The sequence below is a fragment of the Myodes glareolus genome, chromosome 10, assembly GCF_982192425.1.
Source record: "Myodes glareolus chromosome 10, mMyoGla1.1, whole genome shotgun sequence".
Lineage (NCBI taxonomy): Eukaryota > Metazoa > Chordata > Mammalia > Rodentia > Cricetidae > Myodes > Myodes glareolus.
Window position 1 is genome coordinate 8,911,895 of NC_142035.1, and position 22,374 is coordinate 8,934,268.

At 45.9% G+C, this 22,374-nt stretch overlaps 1 protein-coding gene across 2 annotated transcripts in view; it reads right to left on the bottom strand.

The window, feature by feature from the left end:
• Positions 1–918: 918 nt before the first annotated feature.
• Positions 919–22,374, bottom strand: part of Tshz2 (teashirt zinc finger homeobox 2) — a 454,298-nt gene continuing 432,842 nt past the window's right edge. For both annotated transcript variants that reach the window (XM_048441172.3, XM_048441171.3), the window contains exon 3: positions 919–8,941. In XM_048441172.3, the coding sequence (XP_048297129.3) occupies positions 8,940–8,941 (2 nt within the window). In that variant the 3' untranslated portion in view covers positions 919–8,939. The remainder of the gene's footprint in view (positions 8,942–22,374) is intronic.

Genomic DNA, 22,374 nt, shown 5'->3' on the forward strand with positions numbered 1-22,374 from the left:
ATCCGCGACCTGAAGTAGTGTCTCCTTCCTCGGCGACCTTCGCTTCCCTCCTAGACGGCATAGGACAGAGCCTAGATGCTAGCGTAGCCCCCGTGGACAGCTGTCGCTTCTCACAGGCCACTGCCGGTTTCAATTTTCCAAGTAACCCTCAGACCCAGCACGCACATAGTAGGCCCTTAAGGAAACAAACAACTAAACCCCCCTTTACTTGTGCCAGATTGCTCACCCCATCATTGTGCCTCGGCTGCTCCCCTGCCTTGCTGTATTTAGCCCGTCCTGTCCTGTGACAGCCACACATGGAGCGCAACAATGGGATCAGACTAACAGGTGACCCTGCGATTATCATCATCTACCAAGCTCGGGTCCAAGGCGGGCCAGCTACTAAAGTTGGGAGCCACCTGTGTGCAGCTCACACCGTGCTTCAGCTTGGGGCTGGAGTCTGCTCGGTCAGCTTGGGTGATGCACGGTCCTAGTCTCCTGGGACATTAAAGAAAATGGAGGGTGAGCACCCAGGGAAACTGAGTATCCATCAAGGATGTCCCTCTAAGGCAGGGGAGGCCATCCGCAGCCATCCGCAGCATGGCAGACAGCTGCCTGTGTCTCTGTTGAAATGTCCTAATTTATTGCTGGGGTGTCAGCTGGTGGGATAGGAGAGCTTGCAGAGCTAGCCCAGATGACAAGCAAGGGGTGCGGACATCTGAAGAAGGAATTGGGGTGCGGGCATCTGAAAAAGGAACCGCGCTGACAGGTGGAATGAGAGCGGATGCTAGAAGTGAGACTTCAGGACTGCAAGGGGAGGCCTACCGAGACTCTGCCTCCTCCCACTTCCTTGAGGGAAGGCGCTTTACCCCCCTCCCACACCCTCTCCCTCGCCTCTCTCCTCTCTTGCCATCTTTAAAAACCACACGCAGGCAGAAATCAATCCATCAAATGTCATTACAGATTTATTAAAGCCTGGTGTAGAAAGACATTTAGCAGTGCCATCTCCAGGAAGCGTAAAAAGAGCACTTCGATTCAGTCGTGTGCTTTGAAAATCTAAATATATTTTTATCATATAAATAATTCTTTTCATGTTTTAAGTGCATCTGTGTGTATGGGCTTCCCCTCCCCTGTATCTTCACTCTTTCAATTTCTATTTTTTTCTCCCCCAAATTGGCCAAAGTCTGAAATGACGGACACCTGCCAAGCTAATGGTGTCGGGAGGTGCCTCTGCCATCTAGCACCGCTACCAGAGGATTCCAGAACTGTGGGTCAGTGTCTGTAGCGTCACAGTGAAGAAAAGCCTCTGGCAAAACTCTCAGAGAACATGCCCAGGTCTTTACGTCGACAGGGAAGATTCTCAGGGCGGATCATGGTGAGGTTTCGAGTGGGAGCCGTCTGTCTTAAAAACCTGCTGAGGGAGGAGGAAAAGGGACTCTTTTGTTTTCCCTTTTGCTACAAACAGAAACTGAGTTATCAAGTTTAAAAGTGTAAATAATTCACCTAGAGACAGTTTTTTGATGGAAACAAGGGGCTTCACACCACCCTGGTGAGTATGCTGCTGTGTCTTCATAGTAGCTAAAAGTATTATCAGTTATTTAGGGCTTTAATTACATTCTCAGAGTAGAATGAGTTCTCTTAAAAAAAAAGCCCACTCTTTAGATGTAAAAAATAATGGCTTTTGTGATATAATTTAAGGGCTTTCTTCATTTCCGCCATCAGAATTTATTTCTAGTGATAAAATTGTATTAAAACTGTCTCTTTGTGCAGGTAACTTCCCGGCAAGGGCAGCATAGGCAGGCAGGCACATGCTTGATGTGGGTCCATGCCAAAGCCATTTTTATTCCTCAAGGGACTGATGGGGTCGCTGCTGTTGCCCTGGTTTAGGTCCTAAGGGATATCACACCTGATTGTTTACAGTGAGGGGTGGTGGGGACAGGATGGTGGCGCCTAGGGACCAAAGAAAAGAGGCCCGCCTGTTCTGAAATATTCATTCTTCCCCCTGGAAGATCATTTCCCAGTTGGACCTTTGGGTGGTGATGAGGTGGCAAAGACCTTTGGAACTTTGCAAACAGTGTTGGCCTTGAAAATGAGTTTCAGGATGTTGGGAAAACAAGGGAAGTATTTTCCAGATTCCTAGAGAAGCGGGCAGTAGATGCCTGTCTGTGATGAGGCCGTCTGGCCACACGGTGGTATAATCTTCCCAGTGGATCACTTTGGGTTTTGTTATTTTCATCCTTTTTCTTTTCTTTTTTTTTTCCTTTTTTTCTCCCCTGTCTTCTTCATTGCAAGGACAATTTATAAGCCTCCTAAACAAGTGAAACATGGTTTTGATTAAAACAGCCTGTTGGCTCAATAATCTGTGTAATTTTAAAAACATCCTTAATGCCGCGGAGGAACACGATGATGTCAGGAATGGCCTGGGGCCCCATTACAACAGTACCGGATAAATAAAGAGCAGAAGCCCGGGGTCATAAAAACAAAATTAAGCTAATGTTTCAAAATTTGACAATTATGAATTCTTCCTCTAAAGAAGACATTAAAATAATTTTTTTCTTTGTTTCCCAGGCACTATTAGATAAAATGCAAAGAGGCTAGTTCTACATGGATGAGTTTGTAGTTTTCCCACGGGGTAAAGCATGCCTTTAGAGGAAAACTCAGTCAAATCAGGGCATCGGTTCCTCCTTGGATCCGGCGACCGGATGGTGCTCATGCAGACAGACGGCCGTGGTTCTTAGAATTTCTCAAGAAACACAGCCCTAATTCTTCCATAAGCTATCGGAAGTGAATGATCAGGGGAAAGATGACAAACATATTGTTTTTGTTTTTTTTTTCTCCAATGCAAAACAATCCCGCATTGTGGGCCAGTCTGGTAGGAAACAGAATCAAGTAAATATAAGAAAATCTGCGTCCGTACACGGCGATAGAGTCAGTATATACAAGTATGTACAGCATAGGGTTCCCAGCAGAACAGCCTGTTTGTCCCCCCTCCTTCTAGTGCACCAACAACGTACACCCAACATGCAGGAGAGAGTAGTGACCGCCCACCGAGCATTCTACAGGTATGGCTGCAGTCATTTTCTCTGAAAACAATTCGTCTGCTTTCTGAATATAAAAATGTTTGCCTCTGTTCCGGAAGCAAACACTTCCCTCCAGAGCAAGGATAAACGTGGTTCCTGAAAATCCTTCTGAACCCCTCCGTCCCCACCTGGAGCCCAGTTACTTTTTTTTTCTTTTCTTTTTTCTTTTTTCTTAAAAATTAAGATAGACTCAAAATCTGGAATGGATGCAAGGGACATTTCCCAGCTTGTCACAGAAGACTCCTACAGAACCAGAAACAGTTGGCCGTCACAGGTCCGCTTGGATATTCAAGGGGTTTGAAAGTTCGTGGTTTGTCCTGCTGGGATCCAGCTCTTAGGAAGCAAGCCCAAGGGGATGAGAAGGTTTGCATCAGAGACCTAAAAGTGTGTAGCAAACTGGGGTTTGATGACACGGAAGAACCCTGAGCCAAAGGCCACGTTTTGGCACGTTTGTTACGTTTGCGGCGGGAAGAAGGAAGGCAAAGGCTTGCCGTCTCGACTCTGACTTCTGCGGGCTTTCTCTCCAGGCGGAACTGACCCACACTGTTTCAATTGTTTCTTCGGTGCAGACCGGTGGAACTTTCTGTCCTTCCATATCTGCACACACCTTTATAACTCCGGAATGTTCCAGAAGTCATTTAGAAAGTGAAAATACGACTGGACCCAGCTCTATAGTTGAGACATAATCAGAGATTGTTCGTTCTATAAATATTAGCCTTCGCCTGGGGACAGACAGTCAGATGTAGGTTTCAGGTGCAAAATAATTCAGAGAGCATACTGGAATATATTTCCTGAAAGGCTTCAAGGGAGTGCTTAGATTTAGATTTTTTTTAAAGCAATGTATTTTTTTTTCAATTTTTTTTTAAACATCTCCTGGGGGCTCCAACCAAAAGTTATTACTTTTATTTCCAAAAACTGTTTTAAGCAAATAAACCCAGTTCAAGGGGCTGTATTTGATCGTCTCCTTCAAACAGACGTTACTGTAGACGGCCCTCGATGGCAGTGTATGGCTATTGTCACGTCATTTGTATGCTGAAGGGTGCCAAGCCAGGGTGTCACTTCTTGGAAGAGCTATTTTACTCTGAATATATTTTTCCAAGGGAAACGGACAGTCTTGTTGCAGAAATATCACTCCACCTGGTACTAGCATTTTAAGGCAGGCCATTTCTAATCCATAAAACATTTCCACTATTGCACGCCAACCCCCCCCCCCCCCCCCAAAAAAAAAGCTTTGGGTCGCCTTGTGCATGAATAACTTTTGGAGGCACTACTAGGCCTGTTAGCCAAGGGTTCATCGCTATTGGAAGGAAATTTTAACTAGAGACCGGGAATTATATATCTGCGTAGGCTTCTAACACCATCACAGGAACCTAAGGACAGAGGTGGCTTTTACTTTGGATGGAGAGGTCAGATTCTAGCCGGGAAATTCTAAAGATGATGCACAGTTTTTCCTGCCATGGAGATGCAGCTCTCCATCCAGAGGGCTGGAGATTGACATCTCTTCCTCCAGCTCAATCTTTGTCTAAAAGTATTTTATGGCTATTTGGAGAAAGTGCCACACAGAGGAAGGGAGAAAATGAAATTAGCATTTTCGCACCTCACAGAGGGAGCAAAATAAACCGAAAGTTGAGTTTTGAAAATTTTTTTGTTGCCTTTTGCCTCTTCAAAACAGACACCACTGAATTTGCTTTAGAACTATGTATGCACGTGCAGTTTATAGCCTTCAGCATATTCCCTTGTTGTTATTTTATATTCATTTCCACATTGGCACTCTATTCAGGGGAGAACGGACCATGGGAATATGGCACTTTATATGTTCTTATTTAATGTGTGTGCGTGAGTACTTGCATGTATATGTATGTGTATCACGTGTGTGTCTGCTGAACTTGGAGGCCAGAACTTGAGTGGCCACAAGGGTGCTGGGAACTGAACCCAGGTCCGTTGTAAGAGCAGCCGGTGCTCATAACCACCGAGTCACCTCTTTAGTCCTAAGAGAAGCCCTCTGCTGCTGTCTCTTCCTCCCCTCTTCTCTTCCCCTCCTTTTATAAAAACATTGAACACATTTAAAAATGACCCCCCCCCCCCCAAAAAAAGAGGAAAAGGCCTGAGGCTTGTCAGATAACCTGATCAGTGACCGATGATAAACAGAATCTGGGAACCTTGTATGACCTGTGTCTTCAGGTTGACTGAAAAGTTTTATAAGATTCTTATCACTGTCCTATCCAGACGGTAGACATCTGTGAGCTTCAAGCATATGAATGCAGGTATGCTCGTGCACCCACACACACACTCACACACACATAAACTCACACACACACTCATATACGCTCACTCACCTCCTCCCAACACGGCACTGTAATTCATGTTTTCTGTTGCAACAGAATTTGGGGGATTTTGCTCAGAACATTAGTTATGTAAGAGCCGAGCAACCAAGCAGGCATATTTTGGTGGTGAGTTTTTAGGGAAATCTATTTGTGTTCTCAACAAAATTCCTTGGGGGCTGTTTGGGCTATCCAATTTATTTTTACAGCTTTTAGGCCTTAACCTATTTGGAAGTTCTTTTTCCTCCCTGTATGTTTTTCACAAGGAAAAAAAAATCCTTATTGTGAAAATATTAGAATTCTGACCCTCAGTGGATACTGTCCTCAGATGTCTGGGCAGTGGCTGGTGAATCAGTCCTGTCAGAAACTGAAGGGCCGAGATCAAAGGTGACCGGTTTGGGTGCTTCTCCTACTTCCGGGATACACACGGTAGGAGCCTAACAAGATGGGTTGAGAGAATTTGCTGAATAAATTGCTTTTCCTGTTGGGCCTTGTACTGTCAGAGCTTATGATGTCTATCTGCAGATTTGCTGAAATACATAAAATTTAAATATTTGCATATATATATATATTTTTTAATGGCCTCTTCGCGTTTCAGCCGGTTGGTGGCCTTAGCTGGAAGGAGGCGTGGAGAAGGAAAGGGTACCTCTCATTGTCTCTGATCCCAAAGGGTGGCTGAAGAGTGGAGGTACTCAAAGGTAATTTGCATATCATTCCTCTTCCACTTCTGTGGTTCCAGCTTATCTGAGGGAGGAAGGAAATGGTACGCAAGCAGATAAAAACATTCTCCTGGAGTTCAAGCTATTTCATTTTTTCCCCTCTCTCCAGGAAGAAGTTTCTAGAAGCTTCCCAGGCTTGCCAAATGAAGACAGGCCTGGTGTCTAGAAATATACCGAGCTGTGCACGGCATGGTGCCGGCTCAGATCTTGTTTTCTGCAGAGAACATTAACAGCTGTCTCTCAGCGGCAACGTTCACAGTTGCCAAGTGACAACTCAGTAGTCTAACCAAATTTATCAATATTTTTGTCTCTCGCCTCCCACCTCACCCCACCAGAGAAATTGCACTAACAGAACCATATAGATTATACTCGAAACAGCAATTTATTCTTATTTTCTTCTTAGGAGTGAACCGGAGTGAACCGGAGTGAACCGGTGACCTAGGAGTTCGGAGCTGTAGTGTGTCCTCCCGGGTGTGTCACCAGCTCCGCGTTTGCTTTTGGTTGGTTCCAGAGGATCTGAGTTATGTAGCTTTGCCTAATAACCCTGGGTTGGAGCAGGCAATTTTTATCAGCTTCACGGAACCCCGTGCTCATGTATTATCCCCCCTCCCCCTTAATAGAATCTCCCGTTGAAGGACAGAGCTCAGCCGAGCCCACCCTTCCATCTTAACCCATCCGAAGACGGTCCTTTCCAGCTGAGTTCCGTTCATTTCTGGTTGAACAGGTTAAGCAGACAGACCTCTCTCTGTTCTCAATTCACTTTATGATCCTCCCATCATAAAAAATAATATCAGCACCTTGCTTTTCATGTCAGAACTACATCCGAGCCGCTGTTCCCTGTGCCCATGAGTAAATCCCATAAAAGCCGCTCCGTTGTACTGTTGTTATTTTTCCTTGTGGGTGATTGATTGATGGATGAGTGCTGACACTTCAATGAAGCTATTTCGCCTGCCATCTCAATCCGATGATGTGCGGGGTATATTTTCCGTCCATGCCTCATTACTTCAGAATGACATTCCTGGAACTTCATTTACTTTTCCCCTCCTTCCCTGAAGCACCATATTTTTCCCCATCTAGGTTATGCATGCCATAAAAAAAGCAATTTGCTATTATATGTGGCATAAGGGCAACACTTTCCTTAGGAGGTAAATAAGTTTTTTTTTTCTTTTTTTTTCTTCAAATTTTATTTTAAATCCCAGTGTCGAATTTAGGGATCATGTCAAAATTTCCAAGACATTTCCAACAGGCAGCCTTTATAATAAATGGTGAAAAGGATGTATTTGGCTTCATTTTGTCAGTCTCCCCCCCCCCCTTTTTCTTTTGGATAACCTTGGTAATTAAAACAACAACACAAAATAGTCATTTGTTTCAGAATATTGTGCTGAGAATAGTTTAAATATTTCACCTATAGCTGAGTAGCAGTTTACAATACAATCCAGACTTGGCTGTCCTATGAGAATAAAGAGACCATTGTTTAAACGAAATGATGGATTTATCTATTATAGATTACTCTCCATTGTACAGAAAATGCTCAGCTAGAATAACCGCATCTTCCCCTGCGCTTCCAAGCTGTGTACTAGGTCTGTGAGACTTTAATATTAAAACATGCTCTTAGCTTTTCCAAGTTGACTTAGGACCTGATTTTAATCTGTGTAATACAGTATTCCCGTTAATAATAACGTGTAATTAAGACATCCGTTAAAAATCCATAACGTTAATTTAATGGAGAAAATCTAATACAGTTCTATTGGAATTTTTACGTTAAATTAACTTTAACGGGCTTTTAATGGATGTCTTAATTAGATCTCATTATTAACGGGAATATTCCACAAATTAAAATTGGGCCCTTAAAGTTTTAATGAAAAAAGTTGCAGGAACACGTTTAAAACGGACACCCTGTTTTCATGCATTCTGCTGGTTCAAAGGAGAAGCTGCACTTGAGAGGCAACAGGTCCGGGAAGGAGGGATTGCCAGTGAAGGTGTCCACTTCACCTGGCACTCTCGGTGATGCCTTGCCATCTTGCTTTCTCTGGGGTTCTAGTCTGCAGGGCTCCCAGTTTGCAGGGCTCATCCTACAGTGGTGCATGCTGGGAGCTAAGCTTACAAAACCACTCAAGATAACCATGGAGGACGCACTCCACAGGAAAAAGCCTTTGGCAGCAACACGGTTAAGCCTGTCTATTCCAACAACTTTCACAGAAGATGAACATGGTTGGGAGGTTTTCTTGGCTCAAACTCCGGTTTAACTTAATAACTCTTCTACTCTGCAGTGATTAATGGCTCCCCGGTGCAGGGGCAGGACTAGGGAATCCAGGTGCAACCTTAATTGTTACACTGAACAGAAACATTTCCTTTAGACAAACGTTCCCAGGGGGGTTATAAATAGGAAATGGACGTTACCATGAAAAGTAAACTCCCAAGAGCAGCCCATTTGGACATTAAACCATGAAGAGTGATGTGCCCCCTCCCTTTCCTGTTACAAACTGACAAAATAAGTGCGTCAATGCTCCCAGTCATTATTTTTCCTCGGTGGCACTTTGTTTCTTCCTGACGGTGAAGAGGGCCTCAGAGATGCGACAGTCCCATTGCAGTTTATCAATGAAAATCTAATATCGTCCATAAGGAGAGAAGTGGGAATCAATACTTCATTACCAAATTGTTAGTGAGGATGAAGAGAAATGGTTGGTGGGATTTTTTTTTTCTTTTTCTTTTTCTGCAGTCTTCTTGGAGCTGGGTGTCAGGAAGAGGTCAGTGGTCCAATGTCAGAAGCAAGGGTGCAACGAACGGAGAAGGGCTGAGTGAGGGAGATCCAGGCAGGAAGATCCAGGCTAAGGCATTTGTCCTGCAGAGACAATCAGAACAGAGAAAACAGTGTTATTTCTAGAGTAGTGGCCACTGTGGGCAGCTATCTTTTCCAGCTGGCTGTCTGCCCTCGCTTGCTTTCTATTGCTGTGATGAAGACCACGGACCAAAAGCAACTTGGGGAGGAGAGGGTTTTCTTGGCTTCCACATCATAGTCCATTCCTGAGGGAAGTCAGGACAGGAACTCAAGGCAGGTAACCTGGAGGCAAGAGCTAAAGCAGAGGCTGTGAATGAGTAGCACTTACTGGCTTGCTCCTCATGGCTTTTCAGCGTGCTTTATTTTCTTTTTTTTAAAGATTTATTTATTATATATACAATCTTCTGCCTGCAAGGATGCCTGCACACCAGAGGAGGGCACCAGATATCATTATAGATGGTTGGGAGCCACTTGTGGTTGTTGGGAATTGAACCCAGGACCTCAGGAAGAGCAGTCAGTGCTTTTAACCTTTGAGCCATCCCTCTAGGCCCAGTTTGCTTTTTTTTTTAATGTGTAAATGAAGACCGTGTTGGGCCCCACATCGGGCAAATGCAAATAGAGACTGTGAGTTCCTTTCCCGGCAGCCCAGACCCAAATAATCACACAGAAATTATACTAATTACAGCACTGTTTGGTCAATAGCTTAGGTGTATTCCTAGATAACTTTTACATCTTTTTAATCTTTTTTTTTATTGAGCTATACTTTTTCTCTGCTCCCCTCCCTGTCTCTCCCCTCCCCTACAACCCTCTTCCATGGTTCCCATGCTCCCAATTTACTCAGGAGATCTTGTCTTTTTCTACTTCCCATGTAGATTAGTCCATGTACGTTTCTCTTAGGGTCTCTAGGTTCTCTGGGATTGTGAAACTTTTACATCTTAAATTAACCCATTTCTATTAATCTGTGTATCACCACAAGGCTGCGGCCTACCAGTAAGGTTCTGGCGTCCTTCTCCTTTGGCAGCTGCATGGCGTCTCCCTGACTCCACATACTCCCTCTATATATCTCTGTTCTGATTTCCTGCCTGGCTTTACTCTGCCCTGCCCTAGGCCAAAGTAACTTCTTTATTAACCAATGATAATAAAACATATTCATTGCATACAGAGGGGAATCCCACATCAGAAATGGCGCAGAGGTTAAGAGCACTGACTGCTTTTCAGGAGGTTCTGAGTTCAATTCCCAGAGACCACATGATGGCTCACACCCATCTGTAATGAGATCTGGTGTCCTCTTCTGGCAGGCATGTATTCAGGCAGAACACTATGTACATAGGAAAGAAATAAATCTTAAAAAAAGAAAAACAAACACATAATCTATATTTCACCAATAAGAATTTCTGGAAAAATATAACTTGTGTTCTCTCCCCCAGAGAGAGCACTCATTCATAGTTGGCTCTATTTCTGCTCATGTGCGTCTTCTTTTTTTTCATGTGTTTGCTGAGGTCCACATAGCCACTGGTTTGGCCTAGCGCCTCTTGTTGAATTTTTCAGTGGAAAACATTGTTGGATTTGTGTCTGATGATGGACAGTGTGGCTGTAGTTTGCTAACCCACTCTTATCGTCTTGAACATGGACTTGCTTTCCAGTTTTATTCAGTGGTACAAAACACCCGGATAACCGTTGAATATCTAGAGCTTTTCAGTATGTTGGGGTTTCATCAGCTCACCTCCCAGCTCTAGTTTTTGAGTCGAAAGAAGTGAATGTTTTCATGGTGAGAAAACGGGAATAGAAACGAATCGGAAGGCCAGGCAGGATAGCTGAATGCATCAGCACTGGGGGTGACTGAGTTTTGAGTTTGAAGCTCGCCTGGACTATATACTGAGACTCTCAAAAACCTAACCCTGAGTAAGGTGGCTCAGCAAGAAAAGGTGCTTGCTCCTGAGCCCGAGGAGCTGGGGCTTATACAAAGGGAGGGGGAACTAATTCTTCTAAAGTGTCCTCTGACTGCCATGTTCAGGCTGTGACGTGTGCGGCCCTCCCCCAAACACAAATCAATGTAGAAAATTCTAAAGCCGGAAGGGGAGAAAAAGAGGAAAACTAAGGAACAATCTTCTTCCCTCTTGCTGTTACATTTCCTGCGAGTAACCTATCAGTGACCTCAGCTCGAAAAGCATAGAGGCACTTGCTTGATTTCTTTACTTACTTTTTATTTTTTGTCAGGGGTTTTATTCCTTACTCTTATCCTGGAACTCGCTCTGTAGACCAGGCTGGCCCTGAACTCACAGAGATCCGTCTGCCTCTGCCTCCCGAGTGCTGGGATTAAAGACATCCGCCATTAAACCTGGCTTGCAGCAGGAGCTCTTAACTGCCACAAATCATTTATTTTTAAAAGTTGTGTGTGTATGTATGAATGCATGCATGCATGTATGCATGTACATACTGTGTGTGTACATGTGATGTGCCCCCTGCAAGCAGAATAACTTGACGGCCGCAGCTGTTTCTCCCAGGTGGGTCCCAGGTGACAGGAAGGTAATGGATGCTGTTGCTCCTGTCAAGGAATGATGCAAACTGCTAAACATCTTGGCAATTTAGAGGCAGATTCACAGGGCATCTGAGTGCAACTGCTTTCAAATTCCAGATATGAGGGCCTTGTCTTACAGTCTAGACACGAAGCTGACCCCAAGGGCAAAGTCCCTGGGAGTAGCTAAGCCTGGTGGTGCTGTGCGATTGTGATCCAAGGATCTGAGAGACGGAGGCGAGAGGGTCAGAAGTTCCAGCCCAGTTGGAACGACTTGAGACCCCGCCTCAAAACCAAACAAACAATGACGAAGTTCTTCATATCCCAGCACGGAGAGATGGAAGGCATGGTGTCTATGGAAGGTCAGTGTACTGAGGGTCGGTGGGCGGAGACTTGATCTTAAGTCATTTTGGGCCAATAGGTGCTGTTCCCCTTGCCCCGTTAACTTAGAAGGAGGAGAAGGAGGAAAAGGAGGGAAGTACCACTTTATGTTTTTCTCTAGTGTCTCCCCCTGGGGGAGGCTTTAAAATAAGATCCTGGAAGAAAATTAAAAGTAGAAAATTAAGGAAGGCCATAAAGAGTGTTCCATTTTCTTTGCCTGCAGTGGATTACATAAACTGGGTTAAGGAAGAAAGAAACCAGAGAAAGTGACATTACAGACTCTCAGTCTCTGTTGAAGCCCTAACTTTGTTGCTTCAAAAGCCTTTTTCTACCCCCTAAAATGTTGTGCTACTGTGAGAAAAAAGGAAACAAATAAACCATTTAATTACATATCTAAAAAGTTGTAGGCTATGTTCATTAAGAAGAGTTTGGGAGGGAGAGCCAGGCGGAAAAGATAGAGCATTATTTTCATATTCATTAAGGAGTCACCAACAGTTGTTTAGAATTCTCTGTACTTTAACTTTGGTCATTGTGCTGGCTAGTTTTCTGTCAACTTGGCAGAAGCTAGAGTCATCTGAAAGGAGGGAGCTTCAGATGAGAAAATGCCCCCACTAAGATCCAGCTGCAGGGCATTTTCTTAATTAGTGATTGATGTGGGTGGGCTGGGTGGGCTGGGTGGGCTGGGTGGGCCGGGTGGGCCCCGCCCACTGTAGGTGGTGCCATCACAAGTGTGCTATTCCTGGGCTGGTGGTCCTGGGTTCTATAAGAAAGCAGGCTGAGCAAGTCATGAGGAGCAAGTCAGTAAACAGCACCTCTCCATGGCTTCTGTATCCTGCCTCCAGGTTCCTGCCAGACTTAAGTTCTTCTTACTTCCTTCATTGGTGAACAGTGATGTGGAAGTGTAAGTCAAACAAACCCTTCCTGTCCAAGTTGCTTTGGCCACGGTGTTTCATCACAGCAATTGTGACCCTCATTAGGACAGCCAAACTGGGTTTTTTATCCCTCTGCTGAATTGTTTGGGTCAGTGGTTCCGTTCCCCAGCCCCTGCTCCACCTTTCCTGTATCTTCTGCTCTTTTTGGGATGTTCCGTCACACTGCATCAAGAAGCACGTTATGATGATAGGAAGGGGATAGCAGGAGGCTGGGGTGTTAGGTCCCTGGTGCTGTGGAGAGTCCCCCTGGTGCTGTGGAGAGTCCCCCAGGTACTGTGGAGAGAGCCCACACCCAGGTGGTGTGGCTCTTCACAGCACAGATGTTTTGGAGAGCTCGATGCAGGTCTGGTCGCCCACCCTCAACACTGCGCATATCTGAAGACTACATTCTATCTGAGATTGACAGGCTGTTGAGCAACACCCTTGGCCACTCCACACAGGTTCCCACGACACCTGGTTTCAAGGCATGTTCATGTACATACACACATTCTCTTCTGGAACGGACCAAAGCTGAGAGGTCTGGGAGATTTGCCCCTGTGGTGAGCAGGGATAAGGAGCACGTGACAATGGACTCCTCTTGTAGGGCTCCTCAAAGGTATTTGATTGACAGTAGAAAATACAAGTGAAATAGTAATGTTGAAAATAAAAAAAAATCATTAAAAAAAGAAACTATGACAAAGAGATTAAGTGAAAACGGAGACGGGGACTTTTAATGATGCCATCCTTGGAGAAACCCGCAGTTAATATTTTTCAAATTGATTTACAATTTGAAAATCCAAATTGGCTCCTTCTCATTGCTCGGTCTCAGCATCAGTGCCTCATTTAATTTTTCCTAAGAGAAATCTCTCTGCGAAGAAACCCTTAAACTTTAGTGGACAAATTTCACTCTTACGGAGAATAAAATAATTGCTTAAGTGCATGGAACACTCTGATGTTCAGACACAAATTCACGTGGCAGATCACGCTTCAAAACCTCTCTTATTTTATTGTGCTGAAGGCTGGCCTTGAACTTGAGCTCCTCCACAGGGGTGTGTCCCCACGTCCATACCCTACTGAATGTCCTGCCTCCTGCAAGACTGTCCTGGAGCCCAGCGTGGCCATGGATGACCTTGAAGTGTAAGTCTCTTGCTTCCAACTCCCGAGTTCTAGGATTACAGGCACACGGTACCATACCACCCAGTGCTGCGCTGGGGATAGAACCCAGGTCTTCATGTGTCTTAGGCAAGCACGCTGCCCACTGAGTCACACACACACACACACAACAACACACACACACCCGCCATGGCCTTATGCTAATTCTTTTCTTCCACTTAGGTTTTTTTTTTTTTTTTCTATCATTGAAAGCAGAGACTGAGATGAACTGCTCTGGAAAGGGAAGTCTCTCTCTCTCTCCCTCTCCCTCCCGCCTTCTCTCTCTCTCTCTCTCCTCCTTCTCTCTCTCTCTCTCCTTCTCTCTCTCTCTCTCTCCTTCTCTCTCTCTCTCTCTCTCTCTCTCTCTCTCTCTCTCTCACACACACACACACACACACACACACACACACACACGGCCGAGTTTCTTTGTGGTGCTTGGAGGAACTGTGATTTTTTTTTCTTTCCTCAAACATCAAAGGGTCGAGCCAGTTAAAACCACTTAGCGTTTCGGCAGTGAGTTGTGCTGGCCGTCCGGACCCACCAGCGTGCTGTGATTTGTGTGATTTACTGATCCTGTCACGATCAGATACCAACCCAGCCTTCCCTTCCAGAGGTCCCTGAAGTGACTTAGCCAAGGTGACGTGACCATAAGTAAAATGGATTGTTCTAATATTCTATATTCAAGACTGAGCAGTGGTGGCACACACCTTTAATCCCAGCACTCGGGAGGCAGAGGCAGGCAAATCTCTGAGTTTGAGGCCAGCCTGGTCTTCAGAGTGAGTTCCAGGACAGGCCCCAAAGCTACACAGAGAAACCCTGTCTTGAGCCATTCCCCCTAAGAAAAAACACAATAAAAAACTATTTATAAAGTAAATTCAACATAAATATATGTTTTCTTGATTTCAAAGCCTTTACTCTCAGGCCCAGGCCCAGCTGTCCCTGACTTCAGTAGGATCTGCACCCGGAGACCAGGGCTGCTTCATCAAGGGTGGTTTCATCCCACCCATGAGGAGGGACACAAAGTACTGTTATTTATCTGGATAATCTTCTCCTTGGAACACAGGAATATAAATGACATGCTAGCTGATAATTAACACGCTGGAAGAACTTAACATTTGAACTTCTTTTAAAGCTTGGTTTGTAGTAAATCTCACAGGTGTGTCAAATGCATGATAGAGTCAGGCGGTGATGACTCACTCTTTTAATCCCAGCACTCGGGAGGCAGAGGCAGGCAGATCTCTATGAGTTTGAGGCCAGCCTGGTTTACAAGAACCGGTTCCAGGACAGGCTTCAAAGCTACAGAGAAACCCTGTCTCAAAAAACTGAAAACAAAACAAAACAAAACAAGCATGATAGACTCATTAGGACCCAAGCCAAAGCAACTGCCCACTGTTGGAGGCAGGAGACTTTTCCGTGGGATTTTCTAATCAGCAGCAGAGCAAACATCTTCCACAGGACCTCTGTCTCCTATCACTGGCCCCAGCTGACTGCACACTGGGCTCCCAGGAAGTATTGCTTAGAACATGCTCTCGGATGGCCGGCTGCTTGTGGCCCTTGGTAGCTTTCTGTAGCTCTCACCAAACCCCTGACCAAAGAGCTTAAAAGAAGAAGGGGTTCTTCTTCTCATTGTCCCAAAAGTTTCAATCCCCATGGCAGAGAAGACGTCAAGAGAAAGGGGGATATAGGAAGGGGACCAGCAATGGTCCTCAAGGCCATGCTCTGGTGACTTTCTCCCTGCAATGATCCCCCACCACTTCACCACCCGAAATAATGTGCCAGTTCTGAACCCATTAAGGGGCGCATTCTTTGATTAGGTCTCAGAGTCTCATGTGTCACGGACACACCCAGAGGTAGGCCTAATTACTCCCTGGGCACTTCCTTGTTCAGACCAATTAGGATTAGGGTCTCACTGAGCTACGCCAAATGGGTTACAACCCTCTGCCTCTCCATGTGCAGGATGGTGGCCGAAACCATCCCGGACAAGGTAACACTCCTGGGACCGCAGGGGAAACGGCAGGAGACAAGACACAGGGTCTTGTGAGAGTGGGGACAGCACTGTCACCAAATGCCATCGGTGTCCTTACTCTTGTGTCAGCTTGGAAGATCTCAGTGGCAGCTGCAGATCTCTTCCTTTGCACTCAGCCCTCAACCTGGGGCTGCCCAGGACAGAATGAAAGGGCTGCAGCGGAGCCTTGCCCAGAGCCATCTTCCTGATGGCGGATGACGGGATTACCGAGTCTTAACTGCTGAATGCTTATCCCTAATTATAATCAAAGGTGCGTCAATCTAAATAAAAAATGATAAGGTGGGAGCCAGCCCCTGCTATCTACTCCCCTCCAGTCCCCCATGAGCTTTTTAACATAAATCTGTTCTCAGTAGGATGCTTTAACGAAGCTTGGGTTGAATAATTATACAAAAGAAATGGAGCTAAGTGATAAGTAACACGTTTTTTTTTTTTTTGCAAGAAAGAATGGTTAAAGTTATTATTATTATTAAAGATATAAAGGAATAGTTTCTTTTTTGCTTTAAATATTTGCTTCTACTCTTTATTGGGTGCCCATCTTTGGCCTGAGGTATGACTACTGTTGTTTTAGTTGAGTGCATAAGTGTGTGTGTGTGTGTGTGTGTGTGTGTGTGTGTATGTGCACACGTGAACCACAGCATGTGTGAAGGTCCCAGAACAGTTTTCAGAGTCTTTTGTCTTCTACCCTAAGTATTCAGGTTGACAGCGAGCTCTGAGCCACCTCACTGCCTCCTCTTTAGTTCTTATAGCCCCCCCCCCCCCCCACGAAGCTTGCATGAACTGCTTTTCCTGTTTTTTCCTGCAGAGATGGGGATCAAACTCGAGGCTCTGTGCATGTGAGGCAAGCGCCCTGAGCACCCCCTCTTGCCGGCTCAGTCTGCTTGTTAACAGGACGACTGTGCCCTTTACTGGCTTCCCGACTCTGGGAAAAGATGTTTCTTCTGACGGCTTCTACGCTCACCAGATCAGAGACTTTACATCACCTTCCACGCACGGTAAGCATCCCCTAGAATGTGGTTCCTGGATCTGGAGAGATGGCTAAGTGGATAAGAGCACTGGCTGCTTTTCCAGAAGACCCGAGTTCAGGTTCTGGCTCATACAGACATCTGTAACTCCAGTTCTGGGGGGTTCTGATGCCCTCTTCTGGCCTCTGTGGGCACTGCATGCACATGGAGTATAGGCGTACATGTAGGCAAAACACCCATAAACATAAAATAAAAATTAAAAAAATATCCAGATTCCCTTAATGATTTTCTTTTCTTTTTTTGGTTGCATTATGTAGCATATAATAAAGTGGAAGTGCTTTGGAGTGAGATGTAGACTACATTTAAAAACATATGCATGAAATCCATTTATACTCGAGAAAGACGTCATCATGCCTCAGAAAATGGATTGTTCTTTCTTTCTGGAAGTTTAAAAATGAAAGCGGCAGAGAGGCCCTTCGATCCCTGCACTCCACACAGGGTGAATAGAAATCAGTTGTCACCTCAAATGGGAAGCCAAGAAAAGTTTTCTTCCTTTTAGACATGGAAAAGGGATAATGCAGCCTTTCCAGAGATTCGATGTTAAGCGAGAAAATGCAGTCCCAGCAGCCACCATTACATTAAGTGCCGGGTCCGGGCTCTGCACTTGGAAAGTCCAGCGGAGGGCAGCATCTTCTCCCTCTTACAGAGGAGCAAACAGAAGCCCGATCTGGGACGGGTGGGAAGGAAGGGTGCAGGAGGCAGCTGGTGGGGCTGGGTGTTTCTGCCCTCGAGACTGTTCTCAGCCAGTTCCTATTGCTCTTGCTGGAGCGGAGGAGAATATCCTGAAGGTGCGTCGTCCGGGAAGACTATATAATGAAGAATGATAAGGACTGAAAGACTGTCCAGCTACTGTCATCTTTTCAGAAGCTAAATTAAAAGGGAACAATGACCAGGGCGTCATCCTGAGAACAGAAAGTACAGTGTCCCTGGCGGCTTTGATGTTAATTATAATTTTGTGTACCGTGTCTGCAGATCTCATGTGGATGATGCTGCTAGGTGGTTGCTCTTGATGCTTGGCCACGGACGAGCGAAAGCGAGTGATTTGCCTGTACCCGTTCTTAGGGAACCACAGCCTCTGCTCCCAAACAGCCCTTACACTGTTTGAAAGAGGGCTACATGCTGGCAAACGTCACCATAAACAACCCGGACAGCTTCAAGTCGGCCGCCAACGACATGATTCACTGTGGCGCCCATCTTCTCTACGTGGGGCGTAGAGCCAAATGTTATTTATTTCCAGTGACTTCTGGCCAAATGAGGTTCACAGTGTAGACACCGCCGGAGGCTTCACTGGAGCTGAAACCGGGAGCTGTTGGCTCTTAGGAAACGCTGTCTGCCTTCAGAGCATGGAAAATAGTCATGGGGAGATTTTTTTTCTTTACCACTGGTGTTGTGGCTCTAAAGCCTCTGTGGCAGTGTCTAGGCTGGCAAAAAGGCTGGCGTGGTGGGCCACATAAGCAGGCAGTTCAGGTGAAGCTTGCCTTTCAGGATGATCTCATTTTTGGGTGCTCACACCATTGATTCCTTCTGTTTTCTTCCTCCCTTCCTCCTTCCCTCCCTCCCTCCCTTCATTCTTTCCTGTCTTTCTGTCTTCCTTCCTTCCTTCCTTCCTTCCTTCCTTCCTTCCTTCCTTTCTTTCTTTCTTTCTTTCTTTCTTTCTTTCTTTCTTTCTTTCTTTCTTTTCTTGAGTCTGGTCTTATTCTTGCTCTGTAGCCAGGGTAGATCTGGTGCTCTGGAATGGAATTTTAGGTATATGCCATCAAAAATAAAAACTTATTTTAAAATTTATGTGTGTGTGTGTGTATATGCTATGTGTGTTCAGGGGTCTAAGGCAGGCAGAAGAGGACAGCGGGGGTCCCCAGAGCTCACACTGGTGGTGTGAGTTACCTGGTGTGGGTCCTGGCGACCTAGAAAAGTGGAAAACGGTCCAAAACTGTGAGATTTTTATTTAATTCTTATACCGATACCTGAAGGAAGCTCTCATGACCTCTGTTTAGAGAGCTTGAGACTGGGAAATAGAGATTTAGGGGACAGGATGACGTCATGTGCCAGGAAGTGGCAAAGCTAGGGAATGCACGATGCTGTGCTGCCCTGTCCTTGATGCACATCTCTGTCTCCGTGGTAACAGCCACAGTTCCAAGCTGGATGGCCTCAGTGACAGCCAGATACTTCAGACGAGCCACATGAGTTACTGTTTCCTTTTTACATGGGAGGACCCAGAGGCTGTCGGTGTACTTTCCTGGTGACCCTGAGATAAAATCAAGAGTTGTCCTGAGTCTCAGATCAGTTAGTAGCAGTTCCTGAAGATTGCTCCCAGGAGCCAGGTCCCTTAAGATGCTAAAAACCAAACCAAACCAAAACAACAACGGAAAAAAGAAAAAAAACAAGACTGGGCATGGTGGCATGACTTCAATACCAACATTCGGGAGGCAGAGGCAGAGGCAGAGGCAGAGGCAGAGGCAGAGGCAGAGGCAGAGGCAGAGGCAGAGGCAGAGGCAGAGGCAGAGGCAGAGGCAGAGGCAGAGGCAGAGGCAGAGGCAGAGGCAGAGGCAGAGGCAGAGGCAGAGGCAGAGGCAGAGGCAGAGGCAGAGGATGGATCTCTGAGTCCCAGGCTGGAATGGTCTATATAGCAAGGTCCAGGCCAGCCAGGGCTACATGGTGAAATTCTGTCTTAAAAAAAAAAAAAAAAAGCGCGCAGTTATTTCTGAGCCCATGAGGTGGCTCAGAGAGTCAAGGCTCCTGATAACAGGTCTGCCGACCTGAGCTCAACCCCTTGGACTCACAGGGTAGCAGGAGAGAAACAATCCCTGCAAAGTTGTCCTTTGACCCCCATGCACATGCACCATGGCTGACAAGAACTGCCTTCCCCCAAATAAATAAATGAAAGAATTCACATATTTGTGTTTGAAGCGTAATAACCCATAGTTCATCCTCAGAGGACCCCTCCTTATTTCAGACTTCAGACTGACACCCCTGAGTTCCTTTTTCAACCCTCACTTGTTGTAAATAATATATCTTGTAAACAGTAGATTGACATGTTCAAACTTGGTCCATTCCTCCGCCTGTATAGAATTACAGAAACCGAAGTGAATGGTCTCAGGGCCACCCCCACCCCGACCTTCCTGTCATTATATAGATGTTGAAATGGAGGCACAGACATCTTGGGCGTTGAATGGCATTCATAATTGTAATTAGAAACACCTGTTAGTTATTATCTCAATTTTCGATTGCTGGGAGTCTACATGTTTAACCAGTCAAGAAATCTTGTTTTTAAATGTGTATTTGTTTTTAAATGGGTGTTTGGTCTGCATGTATATGTGTGCACCATTGTGTGGGTGATGCCCTTGGAGGCCAGAAGATGGCGTCAGATCTCCTGAAACTGGGGCTACAGAGGTTGTGAGTAGCCAGCCTCTCTCAAGGCTCAGAACTGAAGAATTGGAGTCCCCTGGAGGAGCCCCAACTGTGAGAATTCTCCAGCCCACTAAGTGGTTAATTTTGACAATACAGACAAGGAAAGCAAGGCTGTGAGGTGATGCAATAGTAGCGAGGCCAAAAGCTCACAGGCGGCAGGTGATCGCTGGCTTTCATGGACGTCCATCTCCGTCCTGCTCCCACTCCACAGAGTCACCACCCCTGAAGCCCACTTCAGGAGGCTTTGGTGGCCTCACGCATGACTGAGGCGCTGGGACTTTTTGTTCCACAGGAGACTAACATGCTTTAGTGTTTGAGAGCTTAACGGGTAATCTCTTTCATTTAATCAGTTGATTTTCAGCATCCCCTCCTCTCCGTCCTCCCCTTCCTCCTCACCCCCGTCTCCTTGACAAGCTGTCACTATGTAGCCAGGACCTTGCTATGCAGCCCCACACAGCAGGCCAGTCTCAGAATCATCACAACCATGCCCTAGTCGCTCCAGGACTGGGTCTGCCTCCTCTTATTTATTTTACCTTATTTTGTAGAGACACAAAAAATAACTTGTAAAATTATATTATACATTTCCTTGATTTCTTTTCTTCTCTGCCCATTCCTAAATCTGCATTTCTATATAAATTAAATTCTTTTATAGCACACATACACAAATAAACACTCCCAAGTAAAACGGAAAGCACACACCACTGTTTACAAAGACAGCCAACCTCACATATAAGCCCCAGTCCACAGGGTCTGCAAATCCTGGCTTCTGTTGATCAAGTGTTACCAAGGTTGCCCAGAAATGACCCCATGCCAGGCACTGTGGGAAGCATACAGAGCTTCCTATAGCAGGGCTGAGTGAGAATGGTCAGTGGTGCCATTTTCCAGAAATTTCCACTGGCTCCTGGGAGCGTGAAGTGACTAGTGTCACCATGGCTCTCAGAGGTGGACCCGGCCCGCCCACCAGGACCGCAGGCCTACACTGCCCCCTAGAGGGCGCTTCAGGCTCACAGCCTGTTTTCTGACAGGCTCTTCTGCCCCCAGATCATCTCCGGAACAGCGGTGATATGTATACTAAGCACCACACAGAATTTACTAGAAACCTTTCAGCACTTTCAAGCAGAGCTGTGTGTGACACAACAGGAAAGAGGATAAAGGGAGGCTGGCATGGGTACGCACAGCCTCAAGCTGCCCCTCCTGAGGTGGGAACGGGAGCCGGGCGCCCCTCCTGAGGTGGGAACAGGAACCGGGCACTGGTCCTAGGAAGCAGCCCGGGACTGGAAAGAAACGACAAGGGTTTTATTGACAAAGCAATGCCATCAGCTGAACTGTGTCCCCATGCACCCCCAGTACCCCAGCGTGGGTCTATTTGGAGGCAGCCTTTAAAGGAATAGTTAAAAGAGAAGAGGAAATGTGAACTCATTAAGTGTGTGCACACACGGGGATGACCCTGTGTACTCTCTGAGTGTGTACACGTGGGGATGACCCGGTGGGGATGACCCCGTGAAGAGGCTTCCAGAATATGGCTGTGTGTAAACCAAAGAGTGGCTTTGGAGGAAGCCAACAGTGCCCACACTGTGATCTTGGGCATCCAGCCTCCTAATGCTGTAAGAAAAACTGATGTCTGTGTAAGCCACCCCTCCCTAAAGTCTGTAGCATTTAATGGTAGCCTGAGCTGATGCAAGCAGGGAAGGGAAAATGAAGACCCACAGTTTGGGAATGACCACATGGGCCACTGGGCAGCCTGCCCCTCCACATTCTGGAAATGTTCTCAAGTGTGTGCTCACTTGGCTCTTGTGCTGGTTTGAGATGGAAAGGTCGTATGTTATTATTAAGGGCATTAAGAATAAATAAATGAAGTAGAATTGAAGCTCACGCATCTCTGTAGATCAACTTGGTGAGCAGCATGGCACTGTGGTGTGCTTGGAGAATTTAGTTTTGTGGAGGGTTACAAATACGCTTGCAGAAGGAAGTCCTTGGACAGTTCTTAGAAACTGTTGACTCTATTATTTGTCAGTTTCGACAGGGAGGTCAGAACCTTTGTCCAGGAGCTTGGAAAAACAAATTAGGCATCTCAGGTGTTT